General features: G+C 39.3%; 3 protein-coding genes and 1 long non-coding RNA gene across 5 annotated transcripts in view; all 4 read right to left on the bottom strand.

Annotated features, from left to right (window-relative positions):
• Nucleotides 1-4,110: 4,110 nt before the first annotated feature.
• LOC6035816 (neurobeachin-like protein 1) overlaps nt 4,111-21,578 on the bottom strand; it is an 83,084-nt gene continuing 65,616 nt past the window's right edge. The window contains 8 exon segments of the mRNA XM_038263214.1: nt 4,111-4,772; nt 4,833-5,010; nt 5,497-5,611; nt 5,682-5,989; nt 6,048-6,207; nt 6,209-6,221; nt 6,304-7,812; nt 7,873-8,139. Of these exon segments, the coding sequence (XP_038119142.1) occupies nt 4,610-4,772; nt 4,833-5,010; nt 5,497-5,611; nt 5,682-5,989; nt 6,048-6,207; nt 6,209-6,221; nt 6,304-7,812; nt 7,873-8,139 (2,713 nt within the window). The 3' untranslated portion in view covers nt 4,111-4,609.
• LOC6035807 (cuticle protein 21) lies at nt 9,644-10,767 on the bottom strand. The gene is made up of 2 exons (XM_001845877.2): nt 10,679-10,767; nt 9,644-10,594 (listed from the first exon to the last, which is right to left on the bottom strand). The coding sequence occupies exons 1-2, from the start codon at nt 10,691-10,693 to the stop codon at nt 9,890-9,892; spliced, it is 720 nt and encodes a 239-aa protein (XP_001845929.1). The 5' UTR covers nt 10,694-10,767; the 3' UTR covers nt 9,644-9,889.
• On the bottom strand, nt 15,708-18,592 carry LOC6035808 (cuticle protein 7). The gene is made up of 2 exons (XM_038263217.1): nt 17,786-18,592; nt 15,708-17,183 (listed from the first exon to the last, which is right to left on the bottom strand). Exons 1-2 carry the CDS (start codon nt 17,795-17,797, stop codon nt 16,671-16,673), a joined length of 525 nt encoding a protein of 174 aa, XP_038119145.1. The 5' UTR covers nt 17,798-18,592; the 3' UTR covers nt 15,708-16,670.
• Nucleotides 19,945-21,502, bottom strand: LOC119769732. Of its 2 annotated transcripts, none has more exons than XR_005278504.1 (4): nt 20,856-21,502; nt 20,571-20,806; nt 20,331-20,468; nt 19,945-20,263 (listed from the first exon to the last, which is right to left on the bottom strand). It is a non-coding gene; the product is annotated as an uncharacterized LOC119769732 (long non-coding RNA). The 2 variants fall into 2 exon arrangements; XR_005278505.1 differs by having other exon boundaries at nt 20,571-20,796.

Here is a 21,578-nt window from a genome sequence, read left to right as displayed (position 1 = left end):
TTATTCAATGGGAATTGTTTACTATTTTGGAAAAAACCAAACGAAAGAAGTATAATATTTTTTGCTTGCGAGAAGCGATTGCGATCGCCACCGGACGGGTGCGATCCATCTGATGTCCTTCATCTTCGGCGCCAATACTGCATCTGACGCACTTGGGCATTCTCCGCAATTCGCACACACGCACGCACTCAATCTCGACACACATACACACACACACACACACACACACACACACACAAGTGTACGCAATTTTATCGGGTGACCAGAACTCCGCAGTACCATCAACATCCTGTTGAAGCCACTCAGGTCGCGTTACCTTGCGCTACCGATTTCGCCACCGTTGAGAAACGCAGAGCTGCGTGATCATCTCCTGCATGTAGTCGTCTGACGACAAGTCGCTCTACAGCAGACGGCGTACGCAGCTGTGGGGTTCATCCGCATTCCTGCCAGCTGCTGCACTACCGTCAAGCGGCCACGTAACATCAGCATCACGAGCGGTAGCGAGAAGAACGACAAGCGACACAAATCAAGCCAGATCAGCTAAATTAAGTCCTTGATGTATTTTGCAAGGGCAATAAAAATTATGTTCATTCGCCCTGAGCAGAACTAGTCGGGCTCGTAACACACCTTCCGGCAATCGAGGGCAATCGGGGCCACACTGGCGCAAAAGCGGGAGTTGGGTATTTTCTTCCTGCTAAACCTGGCCGAGGAAGGTTTGCATTTATTTGTGGGATTGGTTCTCCTTCACCTCGGCTGCACATAGTACGACTCCCAAACTGTTTAAATCATTAAAAGTTGTTAACCTCACCAAGTTGGTAAAAAAATATGAATTTTTAACTGATTCAGTAATGTTTTGAATTTCTGACAAGGAAAACTGTCATTGAAAACCGTAACGCCTGTGAAAATCCAGTGAACTAAGATATCAAAGAAATAACTTCTCATGCTAAGTTTTTCCTGAAGGGGCGATGTACCACGATGTACCGCGTAACGCAACCATAAATTAAATGCCAGTGCTCCCTCTGGATTACTCTGTGGTGTGATGTCTATAAATGTGATTGTTACAAGCAAACCCTTAATGTATGATTATACTAGGGTGGGTACGTTTTTCAAAAAGTTTTCCGATCAAGTTTTAGTATGGTTCCCCTTGTTGGGCATGTACATAGGGACTTTCATGCCAAATATCAGCTCATTTGGTTGTAAACTGGCTGCGCGCATCAGGGTTAAAATTTACATGGGAATTACTATGGGAAATCGGAACTTTTTGTTCCAACGCTCCTACATGTCTGGGAAAATCACGCGCCAACTTCTGGTATGGTCAGGCCTAAGGGGAATGTTCTGGAGAACACTTTTCCCGAAGAGAGCACACGGATTCGTTGTACCTAGAGCTGGTGCATCGGGAAACAATCCGATGTCTCCGGAATCAACGGGTTTCATTGAAAAAGCATCAAATTTTCCTTAGCATGCTATGAAAGCTTGATGCACACTGCGACGCCATATGTCAGACAGCTACCACGTGGTTGAAATATTTGCAAAAAAAATACAAATTTACTTTGCTAAGATTCTGGATTCGACTAAATAATATCAGGATTGCTCTAAATGATCATTTTCTAGTTAAAAGAAGGTTTGCAATTGAATATTCCAGCCGCTTCTCACACACTTTTAACAGAATTTGAAATAATCATTTTTATCGGTAATTTGTAAAAACTAAAAGCTAAGTCAAACCAATCCTGGATGTTTATGGCACATTTTGAAGTTCTTCAAAAGACCTATCCTGCGGTATTATAGTTCATATTATAGTTCTATAATAGAACTGAAACAGACCGACCGCAACGCGGAGTTGCAGTTTTATTTTTCGAGCAGTATTTTGAAACCGAAATAAAACTGCTCGACGAGTTTGTTTCAAACGTGAGATGATTTGGAACTGGAATAGAGATATCCACGTTTTCTTACATACACACCATAATGCTGTGTTGATAATCAATCGCATACAATTAAAAGCATTTTTTGAAACAACATTTAGATCAGCGCGTTGCGAGCATAGTGTTCTAGTTTCATTTCCGCCAGTTCTAAAAATTAAAAATTTGAAACAATTATAAAACTTCGCGCTGCAGATATTCTAAGTATCTTAACTAGAGCCCGGGATTTCCCGTAAAAAAATATTTCCCGTTTCCCGGGAAATTATTAAATTTCCCGGGAATTCCCGAAATTCAAGCGGAAGTATACATTTTCTTAATATTTTTGGAATATTTTTTTGAAAAATGCTCTAGAAAAAATGGAGAAACTCATTTTAATATCAAGATTTATTTCTGATAATATTGGTTTCTGAAGCAACTGGAAATAGACTTAGCTCAATGGAAATAAACTTTTACAATTCAGGTAAGCTTTTTGAAGAATAATTGGATACAGAATATAGAATACGAATAGTTTACGTTTTAGTTTACCATGATTAAATTAGATGAAAATTGAATTGGTTTCATTAAATACTTCAAGTATGTTTTTGCAAGAAGAATTACTTCAATTCGTTAAAAAAAATCAATTTAAAGTAAAAGAATTATGAAGCACTGGTGCAACAATGGGTGTTAGAAGATAAACTTTTTATTGTTTAAGAGGTGCCCGAAAAATGCAAACATGGTTGAATAACTTGCCCCAAATATTTAAAAACATTGAGTTGTTTGAAGTTAAACAAACACGAGAAGTTAGATTTTTAAGGAAAAACTTAACTTGGTTTAGAGAAGTTATTTGTTATGAAAAAAAATAATTTCTGAATGATTTTATTCGTTTCAACTTAATGTGTCAAACCATACTTTCTCAAACTGGTCACAGAGGCAAGTTTTAAAGAAATTTAAGATTGCGGATTACTGATTCATTTTACTTACTGTCCAAACACTTTGATGAAAAAATACTTTTCAACAAAATTACAAGAGATCATTTTTCTGATTTATTGTACGATTTGAGCTTAAACAATTAGAAAAATATACATTTTCTTGTAGTTGTATGAATTTTTACATGCAGTCAAGCTATTAGTTGATCTATACACTTATTTTAACCATTAAAGTCGCTGTTCTATTCAATTTTGGTGCAAAATATGATTCAGAACTAAGATTAGAGCAATCTTCAATAATATTAAAATTTCCCGGGAATTCCCGGGATTTCCCGGGAAATTGGTTGAAAATTTCCCGTTTCCCGGGAAATTGGTAACCCCGGGAAATTGGACGCTCTAATCTTAACTTCGAACGCACCGTTGGACGCAGTACATTGCGTTAGTTCGATTTTCCCAAAATCTGTCAGGAGTTAATGTTCAACAGTTGATGTCATGCTCTATTTATCTTGACAGTTCAAAATTGGTTCCGTTTTGCAGATCGCTACCCTGTGAAAGACCAAGCCACGTAGCCCAGAGGTAACGCTTCCGCCTCGTAAGCGGTAGATCGTGTTCAAATCCCGGCTCGGACCAACACAACTGGCGATCTTTTCCTTTCTGGATTCGATTGCTCAGTAAAGGTAAGGTGGTGTATCGTCTCAAACTGGACCTTATCAAGACATCTTAGGAAGACAACCTATGAAATGTTAAAATTAAGTTGATTAATAAACTGTCACTGAATTCGCTTTGTAAATGCCGGCCCCGACACTCTTCACGGGTGTTCCCCTCAGGAACAGGAAAAAATTTACTACCCTGTGAGCAATGAAGGACCCCGGATAAGTCTGATCATGGAAAATTGTTGTGCTGCTGGCCATCTGATGTTACATTTCTCACAGGATATTCATACCATAATCTGGGGGCGAATTGGGACTACTGTCTGAATAGGGACAGCAGTTTTTAGAGCACTTAAAGCTTTTAAATTTGGAAATGGATGTACACGTTTTGTTGGTCTGAGTCTGTTCTAACCGAAACCAACCAGAAAAATCAAAATATTGTGCTCCAACATGGTTGAAATTGCTGTCCCAATTCGCCACATGTGTCCCGATTGACCCCAGTTTACGGTACTCAAGGATAATATTTATCACAAAATAAAACTAAACTTTTTCCAATATTTGATCGCGACGTGTTAGTATTTGGTGTAATTCGTTGGGAAAGTTTCTCATAATTTCTAAATCTTAAAAAAAAACTTTAAATTGTGTGTATGCTGGTTTACTTATACATCCATAAAATAACAACATATATTAGAAATAACAATTCTTCTAAAATTACACCAAATATGCAATAATGTTGTCACACTAATCTCAACTTGTTCCTCAAATCTAGAAACGCATAGCGTTCAGCGTTCAGTGGGAGGTGTGTGTTGCGTCTACAATTATTGGTTAGGTGTTGCCAATCATCACAAACAATGTCCATCTATTGCGGTTTGCTCACTACGGTTGAATCAACGTTTCTACTACTACCCCACGATCGTTAACATTCATGTATTATACCGGTATATTATTCCCAGAAGGGTTATCAGGTTGTATTCTTATTTTGTCTAACTTTAGGGCAAACACAAACTACCCATGATTAGGGGGAGGGAATAAGATTTCGAAGAGTGCACACACGCACACACGTGCGCATGTGGCACTTGAAATCAGAAGGAATACTGTAATTGACGAGTTACACTCCAGGGGGAGGTATTTTTTATCTTTACACCATCATGACGGCGTGCTTCTTGTAGGCAATGGGCTGCATGATGCCAATCACGGCCAGGCTTCCGTCGCGCAGTGGTGCTAGAAGATGAGTTCCACCGCCAGTGGCCACGATTGTTTGGGTTGGAATATGCAGTGGAATGTCAAAGATGGGCTTCAATCTGGAATGGAAGTCTATGTATTACAATGTGTATCGCTGGTATACGATTATCCGTTCTCACCCATATAAACGGCTCATCGTAAGATCGCCGGCATCGTCGGAGACAACCAGGTGGTCCGTGGAGGTTGTCAGTCCTGTTACGCGGCCAGACACATACTTCGAGCCTAAACTAACGCCATTAATACTAAACACGTGAACCGAGTGTGATGTGTCGTCGAATGCGGAAAATGCAACATGACCTGAAAACAGTACGGAAAGTTAAACTTAGTTGAAATGCCTGGTCAAATAACAGTTTGGATGTAATTAAGACAGAGATCAAAGAGTATATTTATTTGCTGAGTACAAATCCCAGTTCCCTCCCTGTTGAGTAAAATCCACACCCATTTTAAATAGTTTTGATATTTTGTAATGTTTGAGGGTCTGCTTGTTTCAACTTTTTCAAAAGTATAGTGATCTTCGTGGGAACTTTTCAGAGCCCTCTTAAATTCACTGGGAGCTTCTACAGGTTATATGCTACCTTATATCAATTAATCTTGAGTGGTTTATTTCTGTTCAACCAAAAGAATGTTTTTTTTTCATCAATATTATACCACCGCCATCTTAGATTCTACATTCTCGGATCACGTTGGATATGATAGGAGTCATATTCAAGCTTAACGTCCCAAAATTGGACAACAGAAATAAATAAAATTCTATTAATTTAACTTAAAGTATGTTGACATTACCTTGATAAGATTGTGTGATGAATGATATTTCTATGTTTACACCAGTGCATCCAATTGGATTTATTGTCCTTACAAATTGTCCCTCCTTTATGGTATACATGTTTACGGTACCATCCTAAAGATGTAATGAAAAATCATTAATTGAATTTCCAAATACTTATGAACTCAAAAAAAAAATTACTCACCAGAGATCCTGATACTACAACATCGAGTTCCGTCATGATTGAAACACACGAAACGCTGTTATCATGGCCGTACAGCGTATGGACGGGCTTGGGGGTGAGATTGTTTGTTAAATGAACCACATTTGCACTCCCGACCACGTTTCCGGCCAGATTTTGATTTAACGCGGCCGTGTTGGGCTGAAGGTTCGAAACGATCGTCGTCCCGGTCGATGTCCCGTTGCTAATCGACCATATTATGCAGGTACAATCCTTCGAGCCGGTTACCAGGTACGATCCGCAACTGTCCAGTGCCAAACAGGTCACCACATCTGAAAGGTGACGATACTGGAGTGTGATACATAAATTCATAAGCGTTAAGAGACCTACCGAAATGATGAATCGCCGAAGCTACCACCTTTCCCCGTGCCATATTGAATATTCGAACTGAATTGTCCCAGATGCCACCGGCATACAAATATTTGCCATCGATACTGACGGCAAATAAATTCGAATTCAAATTAACCGAAGGATGGAACGGGCCGACTAGTCTTTTTTCGGTTTCTGTTAGGGGTGGGCAATGAGAAAAAAATAAATAAATATTAATAGCCGATCAAATTGATATGCAAGCCAGTTATTATCATACTTTAGGTTGGAGGTAGTGGCATCGATTTCCAGCAGGAATCCTTTCTCTTTGTCGAACGACATCCAGCTGTGGCAGCCGAGTATGCCACTTTTCGTCACCGATATTAACATGTCTGGACTGCTCTGCAGAAATGATCGCGGTGGGCTTCGAGGAGTGCTCAGGTAGATGACCGGATCCTTGTCCGTGGCCAGCTCGCAGTTTATGCAGTTGACACGATCCAGAATCAACGTTAGATCGGGTTTCTTCAACTCAAGCTTTAACAGCTTCATTGTCAGGTCGTCCTGCGTTAGTCGCTTGGGATGAGGTTCTTTTAGAAGCTGGGAGGGGGTTTGGCCAAAGTTGTTGATCATTCCTTCGACGGCTTCGCGTTCAACCGAGTTCGTTATTTTATCTAAATCAACAGCTCCTTCGTAAGAGCAATAGTAGAAAACATTCAATGCTTCCACTGCTTTAGGTCCTTTTTGTTTGTAGCCGAAAATAAGATCAATCCAGTGGTGCAGATTTTGCGAGACATACTCCGATTCCAGCGCACGACGATGGATTGCAATGAAATCTTCTGCTGACTTGGCCCAGGGAGGCAACATCACATCATCAACGCGTTCCCTTGTGGTTTGAAGAATGCCAAGATCGAAGTTGTTCATGTTTTTCAAAAATTCCGGAAAGTAGAAGAATTCCGGAATAAGCTCCTTCACATCATTCGGATTATCCATCAGAAGTTTCCACGTTTGCGGGATTGAGTGAAACTGGCGATCGGCGACATCGAAGCGACCACTTTGAAGTTCAATGTGTAACGAAGTAAACGGTTCAACTCTAATCAGATAGTGCAACACCCCAGCAGAGTTTGAGTAGTGGGTTCCGTAGTGGAACTTTGGAATCAAACCGGATGGATCTTCAAAACTCTCAAACTTACTCCTAACCTCGGCCTCATTCTTTGGATTGACTACGCCTATCGGTTTACTGAGATCCCTGAAGGATTTTGGATTGTTCAAGTCGAGAATATCACTCGTATAATCCGCCAATATCCACGGAAATACCGGATACTGGCTAAGATCATTATACGATCGTCCAGCAATTGTGTTGAGGTGCATTAAATATTCAAAATTCGATATTTCCCTGTTTACCCATTTCTGAGTCAGTCCTGAGGATCTCAATAACTCCGCCGGCGACCGCCCAGAGCCGTACAAAATATTCGGTGGCTGTAAGCTGAGAATCTTGGTGAATATTTTGTTTCTGGTTTTGGTAGTAAAATTCAAGAAGTAGCTCGTCTGATCAACCAGAAACATTTCCAGCGCACTCCGTCGCAGATTGAACTTCCTCAAGTGAAGCTCCCTCAGCTGACTCAGTGGAAATTTGAAATCATGCCGCTGGCCATCGTCCCGAATCGCACCCATTTCCATGAAAATAATCTGATTTGTGGTCAGATCCAATCGTCCCTTCACTCTGGTCATCAGCGTTATCAGCTCACACTCCTGCGATATTACAATCTTCTCCTTTCCTGAAGTCTCGGGTCTAAAAATAAGTCATTCATCAAAGCTCATCTTAAAGCAAAACCAATAACCCAAATCTTACACTTGCGGTTCCGCACTGTTGCGCAGCTCCTCCTCCAGCAGCAGGATGTCCTCGTCGATGCTTTCGCCACCGAGGGCGGCCGGCGCCGCAATGGTCGAGCCCAGCTCGCTGGATAATCGCCGGCTGTGGGCCGTTGACGAAGTCGTGTTGTCCCGCATGTTCGAGGCGGCCGTGTGCGGATCGTGCTGCAGGTCGGGCTCCAGCTTGAGCCGCATGCGGACACTATTCTCGCTGTGCGACAACCGCCAAAACTCCTCCTCGGTGGTGCTGTAGACAAGAGATAGTTTTATTCAGTTGTTCTTGTTTCGAAATTTTATTTAAGATAGCGAAACATATTAATTAGTAGATTGATGATTGCCCTTATTAGGTGGTTTAGATCCTTTTTATATATTTTTATATATATTTTTTTAATTTTTGTATCAATCTTCTTCTATATAAATATACAAAAAATTTCGACGGTTTTGTTCGAACGCGAATCAATTCAACACGGAACGGCGGATCGAGGTGCTCTTTGTTGCGTTGGGTTCGTCTATGTCCAAGGAAGGTTCTTACGTCAAAAAGTTACAACTTTAGCCACTCTGGAACCGATTTCGGAAAATCTGCCGATTGTATGGGAAAAGTTATGTAAAATCAAATTTTGATCACAGGAGGCTGGATAAGCAAAAGAGTTAAAACGTCAACAAACGAGTAAAAGGCAGAACGAAGTTTGTCGGGTAAGGCTTGTTTTATATAATGATTCAAATATAAATCGTAAATTTTGTCCTTGACAATGATAAAGCTCAATCTAGGCAGAGTCTATCATGAGTATCGATTCTGAAGCTTATAAACTGATTTTTTTATAATAAATGTATGTCAATAAACTAGTCAAAAATCAATTTACAAAAACGAAATTAATAGGAATTATTCGTGGTTCAGGAAGGTTGAACTGATTTAATGATCAAATGCAAAGTTCTGTAATTTTGGAGCCATTTTACGTTCAAGCATCAAATGTGAATACAGACTATTTAAAAAGATGTTTTACATAATTTGGAGAACTTCACTCGCCGTGTTACTTAAGAGTTTGACAAATAAATCCATGATAAAAAGTAGAAACTATATTTCTTTTTTTCTAAAGTTGATTTTCCCCAATGTTGGATGAATACAATAAAAATGGTCAGTAATTGTTTGTTTCGATAGGAATGTTTTTTCATCAATCTTTTGATCCTTAAACTTCATCATCCCGGTATGAGAATCAAACTCACGACCTTTGGATTGGTAAATCAGTACGCCATTAATCGAAACCCATCCCGTTCCGTTCAGGATTCCGCTGACGCAGTTTTACTCTTTGAAACGAATCTGACCTTGCTGAGCCAGACAGGAATCGAACCCATCACCTTCCTATTTAAAGGCTAACCTCGTAACCTTACGACCACGGAGCAATCCTTTCAGAAATTACATCAAACGTCTGTGTTTTCCGAAGAAATTAAAAAAAACTTAATTTTTAAATATTGCTTTCAATTTTTTAGTTAAATGATTGCGATGCAAAACCAATAAATACATTGTATAAGCTCCGAGTTTTTGTCATGTGCCGATATTGTAATCTGAACTAAGTATGGAGTGTTTTCTGCAAAGCTCTGATGAAACTTTTTTTGTATTGCCTGTTTTGAATTCTTCTTTCTAAAGGAAATTAAAAAAAAAACAAGTAATAGCTAAAAAATTGAAGTGGAACATGTTCCGAAATAATATGCATTGCACTGTGACATTGTCCCCAAGGAAAAAAGTGAAACTAATGTTTTATAAAATAAGCGTTGCATTTTTTATATTTTTGTTCATAACAATCTTTTTTCTGTACAAAGTGCATGTCTTTTAGCATCAATGATTTTTTTTAACAGTGGAATTTATATACAAATGGATGATTGCTTAAAGTTGCACAGCAGATGGTGGTACTGGGGTCCTAATGACTATTTACACTCGGGAGTCGGTCCTATTTACACAGCATTATGATCCATTAACAACAGAAACTACAACCAGAAGCGGCTTAGACGGCAACGGCTGGAGCAACAACAGTCTTGGCAGCGACGGCAACGGCCGGAGTGGCAACGGCAACCGGGACATCCTTCTGCACCACAGCGTTGAATCCGTTGATTGGGTCGGCGTAGTAGTTGACAATACGACGGCTGCCGTCGGGTTCAATCAGCGAGTACGATCCCTTGACGATATCACCATCGCGGGTCTCCTCCTGGGTCTTAGAGTCACCGGTCAGCGTATCCTGCACGTTGTAAGCGTACTGGTACTGTGGGTAAGCATCGGTGAACTCAGCCTGGACTGGGGCAGCAACGACCGGAGCGGCACGAGCAGCAACAACTGGGGCAGCAACAGCAGCTGGAGCAGCGGCAACCAGAGGGGCAGCACGGGCAGCGATAACTGGAGCAGGAGCAGCAGCAACGAACGGAGCAGCTGGGGCAGCAACCAGAGGAGCAGCACGAGCGGCCACTACTGGTGCAGCGGCGTAACGGGCAACGACAGGAGCGCTGTAGGCCGCAGCAACTGGAGCCGCGTACGCAGCAGCAACCGGGGCATTGTAGGCGTATTGAGCATAGGGAGAGGCGTAACGGGCAGCGTAGACTGGAGCTTGGATCAATGGGGCTGAGTATGCCACAGGGGCAACCGGAGCAGCAAGGACTCCCGGGTTTGGTTTAGGCTCGGCGCTAGCGCACAGGGCTAGTGCGGCGAAAACGGCAACCTAGAATTATTCAAAACACAATTATTCCACTGCACACTATGTATTGTTCACCAATTGCACTATTGCACTATTTAGAACACTTACTTTAAGCAAACTCATTGTAGGCTTAGAAAAGGGTGTTTCACACTGTTCAAATGAAAAGTGAAGAGCTAACTGACATATCAATCGTAGTTTGTCGAGCCTTTTATACCGAAAATTATAAAAAAGAAAAATATCCAATCCACACATCGGAACGAACCACGAGCAACGCGAACCACTACCACCGGTTCCAGCCGAAGGCAGTGCAAAAGAAATTCGTCCAAGTCACCAGCGCATCCTGATCATGTATCGCGGTCACGTACTTTTATCAAATTTACTACGATACGCCGTTCGACACTTCAATGTAATTTATATTGAAGTCGAAACGGCCACTCGGTGCCAACGGCACAGATACCAACTGGAACAACTGGGGCAATGCCAGGCAGGGTGGCGTAGGTGACACTCCAAAAATCTAGACACCGTTAGATTTGGACAACTGATCAGAAGGATCCTGCGATGTCAATCCGATGGCCAAGAGTCACACGCCTACAGATTGCCAGAGGAAAACCCCAAGGTCGTTTGAAGGCCAGCGCCGTCAGCGAGCATTAAACCTTAACATACTGTCTATGCTGGAACAAGAGTTGGGGCGAAAGACGAAATCAGTAAATCAGGGTTGGATCGGACACCGCGGTGGTCACGTCGACCCGGCACGCGCACTTGCCGTGGCATTGGCGAATTAATGTGTCGCGGTTGCTTAGCAGGCAGACCGTCTGGGCGTTGAGTTGGCCATTTAAAAAATGTTTTACAACATTGCTGAGACTTTCGTTGACTTCGGATAGAAAAATACTGGATTTTATTCTATCAGAATATACACAACAACGTTGCGATTGATTGGTTGCAACAGGGCCTGGAAGGAGCATTTTATGATGTTTAACTGTCATAACAATTTTCTGGATTTTTCAAAAACCATCAAAGTCACAGTACGTGTGTTAGAGAAAAACTTTCCCAAGTATTGCGAAAAGATTCGTCCACTCTTAAGAACGTTAGAGGATGTGTAGTATCGTCCTTCGAATTCCATTGTTTTTTTTTTTTTTTTTCAAAGTCTTCAGATAGCAGTTTGAGATAGTTTGCTTGACATATGCATATGCCTGCAAAATTGACTCATTTTGTTGCATCCAAACGAAACGTGCAATTATTTTTTCCAGTTTTGATTGCTTCTCTTATAATTTGACTAGATCTCGCGAGTGCATAGGATCATTTGGAAAATAAAATTATGGTGGAGTAGTTGAAAAGTCGCGCAATATGATGATGACTCAAAAGATTTTTCTAATGAAAAAATGTTGAACAATCAGTGAGAATTTCGAAAATGGATACGAATAGTTTCTAGAATAATTCTGTATTAACAGTTCAATATGGTGAATCTGCATTTGTAAACAAGCAGTCTATCCCTTTTGTTCAAGTGACAGTTCACGTCAAGTAAGAGGGGGATAGACTGCTTGTTTACAAACGCAGAATCGCCCTATTGAACTATGGAAATGCTCTTTTTTCAATCTCAGACTAACTGACTAAACGATGTGTAAAACTACAAGACAAAATGTTTATGTTTGTTTCAGAGTTTAGGTATTTCTAAATTCTTATTTCTTACTCTTAACGTAATAATAATGAAGAATTGAAATGTCATTCGAAGCACTTAACGGAGTAGTCCTTAAGATTTTATTTGGTTTACAGTGTGTGTACGTTACGGTGGTCTAAATTCGAGAAGCTCCTTGAAGTTTGTATGGGAAAAGTCGTCAAAATGTATGGAGAAAAGCTCCTGTTTTTGTTCGATTCTTTTCAATTGGCGGATAGGAACAATTATTTTGAAGCCTCCATGTGTTTTGAATTTTTCCTCCTCAAAGTTAACTTCCGAAAATTGCCATTTTTACGCACCCGGATCTAAAGGGTGTACGTAAGCTGAAAATTGAGGACGGGGCAAAAATAAACATTAAAGAACGTTCGATCCGAGATTTTTTTTATTTGTCTTATCCTCTAGTGTATAACTAAAGTTATTGGTAAATAATATAACTAAGTCCCTTGTTTAAAAGTGTTATGAAAACATCAATATTATTTTTCTAACTTACACGGAAAAAGTCAATTATATAAATCGTGAATTGTGTTCATGAAATCAAGAATCACAAAGTAATATATTCACGTTTATAGTGCAAATGCACTATACTCATGAAAAAAAATAATACGTAGTTCTTTTATCAGGGGTGACCAAAGTATGGCCAGCGGACCCATTTTGAATGATCATGCAAAATGGTCCGCTGACCATTCTAAAGTTATGTTATACTTCTTAAAATTAAAGATGATATGAACTTTTTAATGATAATTTTTTCTATTTATTTGTCAATTTAAAACTGATGGTTTATTCATATGTTGATTCCCATTTTATGACATAAATATATTGTTCAATAATCTTTCTAATTTATACAATTTCAATGAAATAAGTAAGTATCAAAATTTTCATCAAACATTTTTGGAAATGTTTATGAAACGTTCATAAACACGTTAACTTAATTCAAAACATTAATTAATGCAAACATATAAGTATATATCACATATTAATTATAAACCAAATAATTTTCAAAGAAAAGTGAAAACCCCTATTATAACCCCACCCTTCAAAATCGAGTCGAAAAATCGTAGGCAAAAATGTTTTTTAAACAAACTTAAAAATTTTATTTGAAGATTAAGTATAGTCAGCTGGAATCAATTTATAATAAATTTCTCTGCGAATAGAATCATTTTGAGCATGTTCGGGTCTATACAAAAAAATAGGGATTTTGCAAACAAAAATTTGTTTGACAAAGAACTTTGTCCTAAGGGCACTGTCTACAGGTGTCAATCCAAAATTTCGCGATGCATTAGCATGTTCGGTTTTATTAAAAAAATAGTTATTTTTTGATTAGTATTGCAATTTTTATCGCTCAAATGTTTATTTTCGTCAAATCTTACATTTTTGAAAATAATTATTATATGTGTAGTTTTGTTTTACCATCGCTCGACCATGGCCAGAGCCGAGGGACAACTTTTTTTTAGTATTTGCATTGACTTTATTGTTGGAAAATAATTTCGTACCAATTATTCATTTGTTACACTTAATTTAGAGATAAAATTACACCTTTTCATTAATTGTTCAGATTTCATGTTACCATTTTCAAAATAAAAAAAATATAGCTTCAAATTTCAATGAAAATACATGTATATTTGGTTGACTACCATTTTCATATACCCCAAAAATCAACAAAACTGATGGAAATAAAATTTGAATAACGGAAATGATAAAAAATAACAGACTTTTTTTTAAACTTGACGTGATGTTTTTTTTTGTCTTTTGAAATAAGATTACGTTATTTGTGTTTTTAAATAACCTTCTTATGCATTTGGTCCGCAAGAAAATTCGGCCCGGCATCCAAAAACTTTGAGCACCTCTGTCTTATATTCATGAAAAAATCACGGTTTCTGGAATTAATTTTGTTCGGTTAATAAAATATTTACCGTAAACTGTGATGACTTTGATAGCCCGGGTGACTTTGATAGGTTATTCAAATGTCCGCCAAATTAATATCTAAACATTTTTGAGAATTTTGAGTACCGTAATCTGGGGTGAATCGGGACTACAGTCTGAATAGGGACAGCAGTTTTTAGAGCACTTAAGAGGCAGTATTTGTAGATTCTGCTCGGTTTGTTCTAGAGGTCGTATCGAGGTGCTCCGATTTGGATGAAACTTTCAGCGTTTGTTTGTCTATGCATGAGATGAACTCATGTCAAATATGAGCCCTCTACGACAAAGGGAAGTGGGGTAAAACGGGCATTGAAGTTTGAGGTCCAAAACACATGAAAAATCTTAAAATTGCTCGCATTTCCGTAAAATTTCATCAATTCCAACTCTCTTAGATGCATTCGAAAGGTCTTTCGAAGCCCTTCAAAATGTGCTATAGACATCCAGGATTGGTTAAACTTTTTCTCATAGCTTTTGCAAATTACTGTTAAAAATGGATTTTTTTAAAACCTTAATATCTTTTTGCAACAGCCTCCAACACCCATACTCTCATAGGTCAAAAGATAGGTAATTTCATGGACTATAAGCCTACGGTATTAACTTTTTGGCCAATTGCATTTTTTCTCATAGTTTTACGATTTTTCTAGAACAAACATTTTACAACGTTAGTTTTTGCCCTGTAGGCCAAGAAGACGGCACTTTTTGGTCTCAATTTTGTCATATTCGGAATCCTCGGTCAATTTCACGTAAGTTAGAAGTATTGGAGGTGTAATTTTGATTTAAAAAAAAATTAAATAAAACATTTTTGAAAAAAGAAAAAGATCTTATTTACCCTATGATCAATACGTCAAATGCTGTATCAAGTAGGCGAAAACTTGTTTTACCCTTAATCCGACAAAATTTTAAATAATATTTTAATTAATTCTAAATGGCATTTTTTCCAATCAAATTCAAAATTCCAACACCTCAATCTAATGTAAAATTTTCTGAGGATTCCGAATATGACAAAATTGAGACCAAAAAGTGCCGCTATGGCGGCCTACAGGGCAAAAACTAACGTTGTAAAATGTTTGTTCTAGAAAAATCATAAAACTATGAGAAAAACTGCGATTGGCCAAAAAGCTAATACCGTAGGCTTATAGTCCATGAAATTCCCTAACTTTTGATCTATGGGAGTATGGGTGTTGGAGGCTGTTGCCAAAAGTTATTAAGGTTTTAAAAAAAATTAATTTTCAACAGTAATTTGCAAAAGCTATGAGAAAAAGTCAAACCAATCCTGGATGTCTATAGCACATTTTGAAGGGCTTCAAAAGACCTTTCGAATGCATCTAATAGAGTTGGAATTGATGAAGTTTTACGGAAATGCGAGCAATTTCAAGATTTTTCATGTTTTTTGGACCTCAAACTTCAATGCCCGTTTTACCCCACTTCCCTTTGTCGTAGAGGGCTCATATTTGGCATAAGTTCATCTCATGTATAGACAAACAAACCCTGAAAGTTTCATCCAAATCGGAGCACCTCGATACGACCTGTTTCACATCGGTGAAAAACCTGCTCTTAAAGCTTTTAAATAAAAAGACTAAATTTAAATCCTGTCTAGAAAGATCACATCGATCGCAAACTGACCCAGATTCGTCATACCATGTGCTCACTCCGAGCAGCCGCGCTTGCTGGCCATTTCGGAACGGTGCACGTTGTAGGTTTTTCGTATGAGGCCAGCGTCCGTCCGTCGTGGAAGCTACTTGACAACCATCAAAGCGACGCACTGCACTCTGCCAAACCAGCAGCAGTGCTCAATTGCGTAAAATCAAAGCGGGGATATCGTGAGCTGGTCAACATGCCGATATTTGCTTCAACAGTTTGAATTCGATATAAAAGCTGTCGCGCAGGCTGGAAATCGGTTCATTTGCCTAGGAAGACCCAACCATGTAGGGCTTCCTAAACGGACGTCCACTGGCCGATGAGAATGGGTAATTAGTTTTCCCTTTTAATAAGAAACCACAAGAATCGCTCACTCTTGGCAACGTCACAGTTGAAACCCGTGGAATTTGATTAACGTGCTGAACATTCCGTTTGCGTACGATTTTTTGATGCAATGCTACTGTGAACGTGGTTCACATGTAGAAGCGCGTGGCAGAAGTGCAAACAGAAGCTGGAAAGTGTCCTGCCTGAGTCGATAAAAACGGTTCACCAAAGCATAGTGACTCGGTGGTCTGTGAAATCTGTTTTATTGAGAAGAAAGAGGACAGATACAGGCGTTTACTTTGAGGTACGACAAAAATGCAACTGCAGTGAGTGTTTTGTTACACCCGGCAGTAGCTTTTATGCTTGTTTTTTATTGATTTTTGTTAGATTTTTAACGATCTCCGCTCTTACGAAGTCAACTTGCTTCATTTCATATGGTCTACGCGCTATCCTTAAAACGAAAACAAAAAAAAAAAGCTTAAACTTAAACAAAACTGTATCATATACAAGCTGAGCTGGCGCTGGTGTTAGACGTCCGATCCGAGTCGATTAGTGGTGATAGTAACCGTACGCCGGTGCCGCATGCACAATTGGCGCTGCTGCGACGGCAACCTTTTTGATGACCGGCGCGGCGTGCACGGCGTGGCCAGATTTCTCCACCACGGCGTTGAATCCGTGCAGCTTGTCAGCGGTGTAGGTGACCTTGCGGATCGTGCCGTCGGGTTCCGTCAGCGAGTAGCTTCCGTGCACCACTCCGTTGGCCAGCGTCTCCTCGGCATGCTTGGAATCTCCGGTGTGGGGATCGGCAACGCCGTAGCTGAAGCTGTAGTGCGGGTTCGGGTCGTAGGCCTCAACGTGCTTCACGACCGCCGGGGCAGCATGGGCAATGACTGGCGCGGCGTGGTAGATTGGGGCAGCCACTACTGGCTTGGCCACGGCCACTGTGTGCAACGGCTGGATGGCCTTGGCAGCATATCCGTACGAGACCGCGGGACCGTAGGAGACTGGGCCGTACACGGGGGAACCTAGCGCTACCGCAAGGGAAGCCGCAAATGCTGCAATCTGACGAAGAAAGGTTACTGCTATTGTTTTCTTACATGAACATTCCAGCAAAATTATTCTGAGTTAACTTTGATAAGCTATTGGCAAAAATGAGGTTAAATTACTTTCTTCAGATGTAACTCAATCCACTTCGACGTAAATGAATCATATTTTAATTTGTGAAAAATGTTTAATTGGTTTTGAAATTATCGTTGAACCACATCATTTTGAATCATTTTGATCGTTTTTGAACAATTCAATAGCAATTCCTTTTTAAATATCCAAAATACGATTTTTTGTGTAGGATTAAACATATTACTTTGTACCAGATGGTCAGCAATTTAAATATCAATTTAAAAAAGTTATACTCGGCGAACAGCTATTGCTCTCGAAATTATTTTAGGGTGAGAGCTCTAACTATTTTTAATTACTAAAACTTTGCACTTTTTAATTTTGAGTTTTGTCGAGCGGAACTCAATATTAAACTTTATCGACTTCAATAACGTGGATTTCAAGCAATATGAAACCTAAATAAACACTTCCAAATACTCAAAAAAAACACTGCCAAGAATATTTTGCTGGTTTATTCTCATGTAACTTTTAGCAAACACTAATTATTTCACCTTTGCAAACATGATGATCCTTTTGAACGACACAAACACTCTACACAGCAAAACTCTCTAACTCGCTGTCACTAACTCGACGCACTCGGTGATGCTGGGCTACCAATATACGAGCCTGATAGATGTCTTCTTTGGTATGAGCTAGAATCGTAACAGACGGTCTTATAAATACACTTGGAAAGCACGACGACCGACGACGACCAATGAGTTCTGGGGAGGCTGCATTTTCTGCTAAGAAGGGAAATGTTACCCCGCAAAAGTGATACATTTTTCTTTTCCACGTCGCCAACATATGTTATGTTGGTATGGGCAGCTTTTCTTCCCACCACGTGTTGCTTGCACCGTTTTGTACCAGCAGCGGAGGGTGACTTGGGGATTCTGGGTTTTCTTTAGATATGTTAACATATTTCCTTGTATAAAGGCTTTGTTTGAATCTTTATTTTTTCATTATTGTGATTTAACACTGTCGCCCAATTGAAATCAAAAAACTTTCGGTTAAGATTTTAAATGGCATCTTTCTAATCTGGAAAACTAATTTAAAGGCAGAGTTGCTACTCCGTATTTGACAGATCAGCTAAAGTTATACAATGACAAAAATAATAGCAAACCATCCAAAAGCTGGATAAACTCTGAAGTCCAATTTGCTTAAAATCGAGGCCTCGTGGCGCGGTGGTTAGCGGCTTCGGCTGCCGAACCCTAAGTTGCTAAAGGGCACGGGTTCGAGTCCCGCCATATCCTCCTGGAGCTTTTCGTTAAATGTTATTCTTGTCTGCAAAGACGGTGTGATTGTCTTTTTAATATACACGATTATCGTTATGATCGCGTTTAGATGTTCAATTTCAATTAAAATTAAACTAAAAAATACCAAATCAATCCTTCGCGTTCTCGATTGCGAGATTCCTACTCGAAACTAGGTGTCCGAAGGCTTGATTGTTGAGGGAATTGCAAACCTCTTTTTACACCTTAGCTTTCATCCACCCCGGGATTCGTACTGACGACCATTGGATTGTGAGTCCAACTGCCTATCAACGACTCCACCGAGGCAGGACCCAGGAAGACGACTCCTACACCTGGACTGAGCTAACGACCTAACCTCTAGGTTAGACCGGGGCCAACATTTACTTCCCCGTCCGACGAAAGGCGTGATCAGACAAATCTCGTCTCAAAATTTGCCACCGGGATCGAACCCAGGCCAACTGGGAGAGAGGCAACCACGCTTACCCCTACACCACGGGTCCTGGCACAAAAAATTAAACTAGTTAAGTGAACTAGTTAAGAATCTTGAAACATAATTGATGTTTTGTTAAACTTCCACAATTTTGACAAACTTTAAATAAACTAGTTAAAATATCTGGGCATTTCGTAAATACCACAAACTCAGACTTGGCACAAAATGTTTGCTATCGATCGAAATAATGAGATTTTTCTCAAATTACATGGAAAACAATGGAATTCAAGAACATATTTTTTAAAGTTTTTGTCCCTCGGCTCTGGTCGAGGTCGAGGGAAAAGGAGGCAAAAATACAAAAAATATATAAAAAAATAAACAAGCCAGAACTTCAACATTTTAACATTTAAAAAAATGCAAGATCTGAAAAAAAATTGCGATTCAAAAAATCTTGTTTTGATACAAATAATTGATATTATTTAAGAGCGAGTCCACGAACAGGGCATACCCCTTTGTATGGGACGTCGTTTGGACCTCACCAATCTGCCTGAAATTTTCAGGGGTTGTTTGTACATATAAAACTAGCATCTGGCCAAAATATGAGCACTCTACACAGAAAAAAAAAATCGGGTAAATTTACATCATTTATGATGTACCAAAAGTGCACGTCATTAATGATGCTAATTTACAATAGTTTCATTGGAAATTTACATGCCATCCGATGTAAATGATCCAAGGCAAAATATTTTGGAATCATGTACATTTCCGATGAAAATAATGTAAATTTACGGGAGCGACCAATTTTTTTTAGGCTCCGCTGAATTTTGAATCTGATGTAAATTTCAAACGTTTTGCTGTTGCTTAGGGTAACTTTTGGATTTTCGTTTGATCAGATATGTGTAAAAATAAAACTCAAATTTAAATGCAACAAAATAATGTTTGAAAATTACAACAAAAACAAAATTCAACGGAGCCGTGCAGTTGGCAAAGATTACTGTTATCTGATGACAGCAGACGGTGATTTTAGCAACACGGGCTATTCTTACCTTATTTCAATAACAATGAATGCACTAGTTAGGGGATGTGAGATGGAAGACTTGTCATTTTTCCTGGGCTTTCGTCTCGGCTGGTCCTGTTTGCTTGCTTCGATCCGGGTTGAACAGATTAGTAGCGATCTGGCCGGCGTCAGAGGCTTGTACCAAGTTTTGATCCACTCGGCACATTTCTTATCTTACTACCGCACCACTGAGACGATGCAGACAAATGGTTTCCTGAATCGGCAGATTTTGAATGTTGAAATACATCACACGCTAAAACAGTAAGTTGATGTTTATGACTTAATCTGTTTGAAATTTCTTAAGAATATTTCCTACTTACAACTGTTCCAACTTTCATTTTCGGTCCTCGAGCGTATTTCACCACGTAAGAGCAATTGTTGCGATTCAGCACACTTTAAGTAAATACGTTTTAGTTGAAGGAATCTTTTTGCCGTTCGGTTGGTGACAGGAATTCACTCTGTAAAAGATAACAAATAGAAAATACAACTATTGGAAAACTGGCTTCATGGTCAGTTTCAAAGATTTGGCCTAAATGCGACAAGCGCAGATACATACATACCAATATAGTAGATCCCGTAGGCCACAACTACCTTTTATTCTCCTTTCATTCCGTCCTTGATTCCGTCGCTAATCATTTCCGTGGTTCCAAGCTGCATCAACCTCAAAATTACTGTGATGACCTCTATCCATATTCCGTCACTACTGTAATTCCGGTCTGAATCGCCCTGGTAATCTTCTTTCGCTCGAAGCTCGTGAAGGATCGAACTCTTTGGCAGATGTTTGCTCTGCAAAAGACTTTTTTATGGTTATCATTGATAATAGTTCTAATTATTTACCTAGTTACCTGATTTTCACTTTTTCTCGAAAATATGTGCTCACTTCTCAGACGTTTGTTTATAAACAAAATTTGACGTTTTTCAATCAATGACGTAGCCCATTTCTAGACCGGTAAAAGAGAATGGTGTCGGAATTTGTCGGAGTTCGGTTACCCAATTAAGGGTAGTGCAACAAATGTAGCATTAGGGTGTAATATGGTTGTATGGAAAAAATAAAGTTGTCCAATTTTAGTGAGCATTTCTTCAGTTTCTTTTGGGTTCCTTAAAAACTAGCTAAAGTTTGGGAAGGATTGGTTGAGTCCCCACTTTGCGCAAAGTGATTAAATTTTGATATTTAAAAATTCCACGTTTCACGCTATATTAAAACCGGTTTCATATTTGGTTGCTTCGTAAAATGCAAAAAAAAACTCAAAAAAAATATTTTTGTGGTGCATCAAAATTAAGGTTTTGCAGCGCGATTGTGTTTCAAATGTAGGCGCCAAAAGGAGACTACTTGCCTAAAATCGTATGCCTTTCTGCCGGATTGAAGAACAAAATCGATTATATCTCATGATTCCCTGCATCAATTTTAATGAAACTGGTTGCAAAAGACGAGATTTTGTTTTGCTTTTAAATAATGAACATAAATTTTTGGGCGCGAAAAAATTTGTGAACTTAAAAACATGTGAACTTTAAAAACATGTCTCGGAACACGAAAAAATAAGTTTCCTTGTATATATCAATGAAATAAA

This window comes from Culex quinquefasciatus, chromosome 3, assembly GCF_015732765.1.
Source record: "Culex quinquefasciatus strain JHB chromosome 3, VPISU_Cqui_1.0_pri_paternal, whole genome shotgun sequence".
Classification (NCBI taxonomy): domain Eukaryota; kingdom Metazoa; phylum Arthropoda; class Insecta; order Diptera; family Culicidae; genus Culex; species Culex quinquefasciatus.
This window is presented reverse-complemented; position numbering and strand designations above follow the sequence as displayed.